This window comes from Alligator sinensis, unplaced genomic scaffold (assembly GCF_000455745.1).
Source record: "Alligator sinensis unplaced genomic scaffold, ASM45574v1 scaffold1032_1, whole genome shotgun sequence".
Lineage (NCBI taxonomy): Eukaryota > Metazoa > Chordata > Crocodylia > Alligatoridae > Alligator > Alligator sinensis.
The window spans coordinates 764,287-772,413 of NW_005842450.1; the positions used below are offsets into that span (position 1 = coordinate 764,287).

At 60.5% G+C, this 8,127-nt stretch overlaps 1 protein-coding gene across 1 annotated transcript in view; it reads left to right on the top strand.

Annotated features, from left to right (window-relative positions):
- Positions 1-4,476: 4,476 nt before the first annotated feature.
- PDRG1 (p53 and DNA damage regulated 1) overlaps positions 4,477-8,127 on the top strand; it is a 24,001-nt gene continuing 20,350 nt past the window's right edge. Inside the window, exon 1 of the mRNA XM_025212183.1 lies at positions 4,477-4,557. Within this exon, the coding sequence (XP_025067968.1) occupies positions 4,477-4,557 (81 nt within the window). The remainder of the gene's footprint in view (positions 4,558-8,127) is intronic.

The following is an 8,127-nucleotide window of genomic DNA, read 5'->3' on the forward strand; positions in this document are numbered from 1 at the left end:
GATATATGCTGCTCCCCTGCTTCTGTGGGGTGCTGCATGGAAGGGGGAGGCCGTCGCTCCGCTCCCACGCTGGGACACGGCATCCTGGAAGCCCCTAGCAAGGAGCAGCGGTGATGCCCCCGCAGTGGGCGGGGGGCTGGGCGATGCCCCTTGGCGCTGTGCACGGCCCAGTGGAGCGCAGCTCTGCTCCTGAACCCGCCTCACGTCACGGAGAGACAAACGACGGGGAAAACAGAAAGATGAAGCGAAAGGACACCAGCCTGTAAAGCTCCCTCCCAGCCCAGTAAAGCTGTCATGCAAACGGATGGCCTTTATATCAGAGCCGTAAAACGCTGTCACTTCACTCCATTAGCTGGCCGGGAGGAAGCCTTAGCCCAGCATTTCCAGCCCCTCCGTCAGCTCCGGGGGGCGGGGGTCAGCTCACTCCCACCGTGGAGGTGACCCCCCTCCCCCTGTGCCTGGGCCGGAGGTGACAATCGGGTCCCAATGTCACAAAGCCCCCAATTCCCACCGCAGACTCCAGCCCCAGCCCCATCCACTGCTCCCCGTGTTGCTTTCTTGGTGTGCAGAGCGTTGCCCTCCCAGCCAGATGCCTCCACGGGGCCTGTCTTCCTGCATGGTGTCACTTGGGTTGTCCAGGGCTGGTTCCCCCCTGCCACCATCCGCATCCGCCAGACACCCTGATGAAGAACCCGGGAGCCAGGAGGCAGGGAGGGGTGTCCATGGGCAGGCTGCGAGGCTGGACCTGAGCCCTCAGCCCAACCAGCCCTGAGGTCAGGACTGGCCTTGGAGGGGCTCCCCGCTGCCAGCTGACAGGGCTGCAGCCGCTCCCTGTGGTCCGGGCAAGAGGGGAGCCCAGGGGAGCGGGGCCCAGCTCTGGAATAGCAGGTAGAGACCTTTTTTTGGAGGGGGTGTTCTGGGGCCACAGAGGGAACTTGGGCCAGTGGGACGGTGGCAGCTGGTTGGAGGGGGAAGAAACAGCCCCACGGGGTGATCGGGGATGTGCCCGGGGCCCGTGAGGAGGCAGAGACCCAGCTGAGACAGAGCAGGAAGAGGGGGACGCCTGGAAGCAGCTGCTGGACCCGGGGAGGAGACGGGCAGAGCTGCCGGCACTCGGGGCAGGCGGGAGAGCAGGGAGTGGAGGAGAAAGGGGAGCAGAGGGGAAGCAGGCGTGGTGGAGACACGGACGGACATGGGCACGGGCACGGAGGGGCCGCAGGGCAGACGGAGCCCGCGGCCGTGGCGGAGCTGCCAGCCCTGGCTGCGGCGTTGCCAAGGACACTGACATGTGACAGGTATTGTTAATCCGGCACTTGCACGAGGCAGCGGAGAGGGGTGCAACGGGCTCCTCGCAGCGTCCAGACACCCCGGGTGTCTGCGCGGGACCGGCCCCGTTCCTTCCTCACCCGGGAAGGACGGGGAAGGGGCTGCGTGAGCCGGGAGCCAGGCCCCACCAGCACCCGGCCAGGCAGCCCAGGCCCCTCGGTGCCTGCTTGTGGCTCAGGGGGGGGTCGTGGGAGGCAGGGGAAGGATGAACCTGCGAGCAGTGGGGTAGGGGATTGGAGACCACCGCGTGTGCCTGGTGAGAGTGCGGAGGGGAGCCCCCGCTGAGCCCACCTGGCTGCCGCACCCTTGCCCAGGCCTGACCCAGCACCGCCCTCGGTGAGCGCAGCGGGAGTCCCAGCCTGACCCGACCGTCAGGATTTGGCCTGCCCAGGGGGCTCAGAGCCCTTGGCAAGCACCAGCTCAGCTCAGCACCCTCAATGGTAGAGCAGGAAAAAGGCCAGTGGAGCCTGACAGCCCCCACGGCAGGTCTCTGCAGCCCCCGGCATGCACCGAAGCCACAGGGGCAGCATCACAGGGGCCGGAGATCAGCAGGGTGCTCAGCTTCAAGGCATGACCCTGGCCCTGGAAGTCACAAGGCTGTGGGGATACTCAGGCCCTGGCAGGATTCAGCCCTGGGGGAGGCACGGGGGAGCTGGAGACGACAGGTGCCTGGTCTTTACCAGCAGTGGGATCTCCTGGGCGAGCCCTGGGTCACGAGAGGGCCTTCAAGGCCCCAGCACCGAGCAAAGCACTAGCGTCAGCAGACAAAGTCACTGTAATAATCCTGCTTCCAGGTTGTGAGGTGCTGATTACAGCCCAGGCCAGGACCCAGCAGCCAGTGTCGCGGCCTGGCCCCACTTCGCTTCTTCACATCAGGCCGGGTGCAGGCATCCGAGAAGGAGCAGTTCCCGCCGGCGCTCCCGGCAGCTCGTACCCACCACCCCAGCTAAAAGGGACTCCAAGCCAGGCTGAATCACTGGCCACTGGCTCTAGCAAGCTCCAGCAGCGACTGTCTCCACCCTAGGAGGGAAAGTCAGCACACGGGGAAACCGAGGCCAGAGGGAGAGAGGGTCAGGTGCTTCTGCTGCCAGCCCGGGACTTGGCCCTCACCCCTCTCTCTCAGCTGCTGACTTGCTGCGAGATAGCAAGGGGAGAACCTCCCCTTCCCAACTGCCTCCCACCCGAAAACCCCAGCCCCTGGCATGTGTGGCTGGATGGGAGCTCTGCCCAGGGTGCCAGGCCCTGGCAAGGGCAGGGAGATGATGCCATCTGCTCCAGCCCAGCTCCTCCCATTGCCATACAAAGGACGTGGGTAGCACACTCTGCCTCCAGCACCCCGTGCCAAGCTCTCCCTCCTCAGAGCCTCCGAGCAGCCCCCACTCTCCAAGCTGAAGGGATGTGGGCCAGACTCTCCCCTCACCAGCTGGACCTCAAGGAAGGATCCTGGGGAAAAGCTGACCAAGGTGGAAGCAGTCTCAGACCCTTGGCTGCAGCCCGTCAGATCCCAGCCTCCGCTGTGCTACTTGCCATACTCCTCTCGCTCCAAACCCCGGTGCTGCCCTGGGCAGACAGACAGAGACGAGCCAGGCAGGGCCGGGCTTGGCACCTCCAGAGCTCCTTCCGCAGCCCCTACCCTGAGGAGAGCCCAGGAAGGCCATGAGGAGCAGGGCGTGGGGGGAGGCCCGATGCCCGAGAGCCAACAGCAAAGCTCCCGTCTATGGAGACAAGAGACCCAGGAGGCCCCAGCCCACCCTCGGCTGTCCCGGCTCCCTGCCTCGTCTGTGCTGAGCCACCGACGGGGAGCTCACACGAGGGAAGAGGGCTGACAGACAGATCCACGGACACGAGGCGCCTCCACATCCGCTGGGCCTGGCTCTGGTGAAGCGGTGGGGATTTCCACCCCCCTCCAAGCCCGTGCAGGCGGGGGAGGCCCAGCCACCAGTGACCTTAGCCTCCCGCTGGAATCACACCCGCTAATTGGGCTTGTCATTGCAATGATCCCGCTGTCTGCAGCAGAACGGCCCCACGCGCACGCAGCTCCTGGCCCTCCCCTCGTGCAGCCCGCAGCTGCCGGGCACAGCTCATTACGGCAACAAAGGGGAAGGGGAGAAAGGGGAGGGGAGGCGCACATCTGCTCCACGCGGCCCCCCGGCTCTAGGACGCTCAACAAGTGACCTTGCCTCCCCCACCCCAGCCTCCGCTCCCATCCTCCCAGATCTCATTAGAACGAGATTTCAGCTCCCGTCAGCTTGGGCAAATGAGACGCTGGTGCTGATTTGTTCTGCGTCTGATCAGAGAGTTTGTGTTTCAACCCCAAGAAACATCCGCACTCGCGCTGACAGGCCGTGGCGAGGTTTGCATGAACCGAACACGGCTGCAGCTGCAGGAGGCACAAGGAATCAATTACTTTAAAAAAAAAAAAATCATTTAATCTTCCAAAACTGATGATCAAGCAGAAATCTACAGAGGATGCTCTTAGGGCTAATTACTACCTCCTTCATAGGAAAGAAGTCCAATGAAAACCACTGTAAAAAACGAATCTGAAGGGCTTGGACCATCGTGCTTCTCCTGGAGAGTCTGCTGAAAGGCTCGGTTTGTTGTCAAAAGCACAGCCCGCCCTTCGGTGGCTGGCGTGTCACGTTAGGCCGCGCGCCTCCACTACGGACCTGTTGAAACGCACGGTCTCATTTGCGAGGATCACCCACCGACAAGCCGCACAGCAAGTGACCAGCTAAAGACCCTCATTATTAGCCTGGTTCAGAGCAATATAAATAATCCACAACAGCACCAGCAGCTCATCCGCTCCTTCACCCGCCAGATCCGTCCTTAAGTTGTTCCAATTACTGACTCCAATTTTCGAGCGGTGGAACAAAACAGAACACAACAAAAAAAGCCCAGGCCCGGCTGCAACTAAATTCATTAATCATCATCCCAAGATGAAAAAGCCGGAGAGACCCGCTGATCTCCCCGTAATTGATACAGAGTACAATTTTCCTAAAAGGTAATTTGGGATATTATTCCGTAATCCTTTATTTAAACAAGGAGAAAATTGCTTTTCAGTTGCAGCCATTTTAATCCATTATACATCTTGCAAAGTCAAATAATTACAGGGAGCTCCGTGCGGCCCAGCCAGAATGATGTCATATCACCATGCTGATGAAAGGCTTCAGCCCCCACCCCCTCCGTGCTCACCCCGATCCCGAGGGTGACCAGGTGCAGCCCGAGTTTCAAGTTCGTGCTTTGCAGAGCCCTGGGCCAGCCCCTAAGAAGCCCAGTGCACTGGGAGAGGGACCGAATTCACAGCCGGGAGAACGGTGTGATTAGGGGATTAAAGGAATCTCTGCTTGTCTGAGCAGCTGGAACGGCTCTGCCTGGGCTGGAGCGCTGCTTGGGCCTGACCGAGCAGGGGCAGAAGGCGGTAGACCTGTATCCTGCCCCCAGCTGCACAAAGGAGCTCTGCCTGGGGGCAAGGGATGTGGCTCCAGTGTCAGGAGCAGGGATGGGTCTTTATCCTTTCCGGGAAGCTGCTGCCCCTTGCTTTATCAGCAAGGGAAGTGGAGGTTGGATATTAGGAAAAACTCCCTCACTAGGAGGGTGGTGAAGCACTGGAACAGGTTACCTCGAGATGTGGTGGAGTCTCCATCCTTGGAGGTGTTTAGGACCCTGACAGACAGAACCTTGGCTGGGATGATGTAGTTGGGGCTGGCCCTGCTTTGGACTAGATGTGACCTCCTGAGGCCCCTTCCAACTCGACTTTTCTATGATTATATGTTTCTTTCCCAGTTTAAACTGGGCCTTTATGGTATCAGCCTGCTGAGGGGGCCCGAGGAACATCCCTGGGATGCTTGGAGATCAAAGGAGGAGGGAAGGCACCAGAGACACGCCAAGCTTCTCTCGCATCAGTCATTCAGGCCTCACTGGGGAGCCACCTCCGAGCTGCCGTGTGGGGGCCCAGCACAATTACATGAAGCAGAACCAAGGGGGAAACCCCAGCTGCCTCGGAGCTGCAGCCCTGCGCCAGGGCACAGCAAGGCAGGGGGAAATCAAAGGCAACTGCAGGCAGTCAGGGTGACACGCACAGGGCCGTGTGGAGTCACGTTAATGGGACACAGATGAGCAAGCTGAGGGGAGCAGAGACCCCAGGGCACAGAGGGAAGATGGGATGGGGATCTCTGAGCAGGGGACTCTCTTCAGCATGAGACACAGGGCCTGTCCTGACTGCTAACAGCACGCCAACTGCATGCATGCAGCCAGCCCCCAATGCAAGCGGGGTGAGCAACGGGAGCTCAGAGGAGGCCAAGAAGCTGCCCACTGGGAAACCTCCCTCTTCTCCCCACCCAGCATCACGGAGGTGCAGAACCAGACCTGCTCTGAGCTAATCGGGCTGGCACCGCACACGTGTCTCTGGGCAGCCTGCATTGATTACATTCGCACACGCCCAAGCAACCGACTCCATCCACTGCAGGATGCCCACAACAATGAATTGGCAGGTCTGTTGTGAATGGGTGGATGACGGTGAACCTCCATGGCTTGCTACAGTGCTGAAACACTTTGCAAGAAAAGCCGTGGCACCTACAGCGTGCAATACCAGACTGCGCCCTCCAGTTGCTGCTGCAACAGATTTTGCAGGTGCAAAAAAAAAAATGCAGGCCCCAATTCCACAAGTGCAAACCGTGCCCATAGAAGAGAAGCCGCACCTCAGTGTTACACACACGGTGATTAACCAGAGCCACAGACCCAAGTCTGTGCTAACGCAGGGCCTAGGAAAATCCAGCATAAGTCTCCCCTCTGCACGCACCATTTATTCAACACTAATTCAACCCATCCTGGAAACTGCCACTGCCACCTGCAGCAAAGCCAGCTGCATAATGGGCTTAGCAACCTGCTTTTAACTGGTCACCAGAGCAAGCACCAAAGCTCAGGATTAGATGAAACCGATCCGCAGCCAGAAAATGGCTCGTCCAAGAGGTCAGTCCTGAGAGCTCCTGGTGGAATTGGCTTAGAGCTCAGCCCAGGCAGGGACACGGCAGGAGCAGGAGTGCAGAGCTCTGATGCCGGTGCCATCCTGGCTCAGCCGCTCCGAAGCGCGGGCCCAGGGACCGCTTGCCGGCAGTCTGCAGAGAGCCAGCTGGTCCCACGGCACTGGGCTGCCTCCTCCCTTCCACCTCCCACAGCACATTAAAGACAGGTTAACACATGACATATTTCCCTAATATCACTTTTCTATGTAAGCAGTGACTGCTGCTGTCACAGGGACGCTAGAGAACGGGGAGGGGAGCAGTCTGCTGGTGAAGGTTCAAGGGGGCAGACGGTCTTTCTGGCATGCTGGGCTCTACACTGTGAAAAAGAGATCCCCCCCCGGTACCCCCTCTTGCCATGTGACCGAGAGACAGGCATCCAGACAGGAAAACTGAGACCAGGCCCTGGACTGCAGAAGTAGCAGGGGGAACAGCACCAAAACATGGTCTAAAAGCATCGATTGCTAAGCATGTTGTGTCAGGAATGTGCCATTGTCTCCTCTTTCATTCCCAGCATTAATATCACTAGAAATAAGATCCATTACAGAGCTCCGCTCTTTCGCGCCGGGCTGCGTGCAGCCCAGGGAGGCAGAGTTGCAGGCTGTCTGAGCTGGAGAGAGGAAAGGGCAGCTCAATAGTCTGGCCCTAGTGCCAGGAAACCATCAGCTCTGAGTTCTGGAGAGCCCAGGGAGACGCAGGCAGCGGGGCTGAGCTCTGCTCCAAGCCCATCTGCTCTCTGACTGCTTGGTGCCTGCTCCTTTGGTAGGGAACAGACCCGTGACACAAAAGGGAAGGGGGAAAGGATGGCTTTGAACCGACGAGCAGCACCTCAAATTCAACTCTCCACCCACCCTGCACGACCTGTGGTCTCCCTGGCTTCATTGGGCTCACGGCACAGAACAGGGCCCTCAGAGCCCATGCAGTGCCCTGCAGGATGCTCTGAGCACCTCACAGGATCGGGCCCACCAGGAAGCGATGGCCAAGCCACGCATTTTCTATCTGAAGCAATAGCGGAGCAGGATGCTGCAGCAAAGGTCCAGCCCTGGCCTCCTCTGCTCGCTGCCCTGCCTGTGGACCAGGGCACCGCACGCACACTGGGGAGCAACTTGGCTGGGCTCCACATGCACTCTGCCGCTGATGGAAGCAGGCAGCAGCGGCTGGGCGTGCAGCAGTACGCTGGGGGGTGGGGGGAGCAATCCTCTCCTCCCCCTGGCGCCTGGGATCTGCTTCCTGTTCCCTTTTGCCATGAAAATGCTCAATGAACCGAGTATTGAGAAGCCAGCCCAGCCCAGGCAACACCCCACCACGTTCGGGCTCCAGCGCCACGTTAGCTACCGGGGGTGCCCCTTCTGCCTGGTCCTGACTCCCTTCCTCGCCCACAGATGGGAGTTTGGACCCTCCAGGACCTCCACTATTCAGAGCCCGGACACAGGCCCCTCGGGAAGCAGCCCAAGTCTCCATCCCCTTCCCCGCCAGCCCAGGTGCTGGAGAGGGTGGCTCCAGCCTCAACACAACCCACTGCTCACGAACTGTTGATGCCAAGGATCTGGTTACAGAGGGACGCAGCCCCTCGCCTACAAGCAGAGCTGAAGCCATGCTCTGCCCTGTGCCGCGGGGGTGCAAGCCGGGACAGGGCCGGCCGCTGCCCGGCAGAGCCCAAGTCCAGCTCCGGGATGAGGGGCAGGCGCCCTTCTGCCCTGCTCGGGCCGACCCGGAGCAACCGCGCTGCCCGGCCCAAGACAGAGGCTCCGCGCCACGCCTGGGAGCAGCGCCGCGGGGGGAA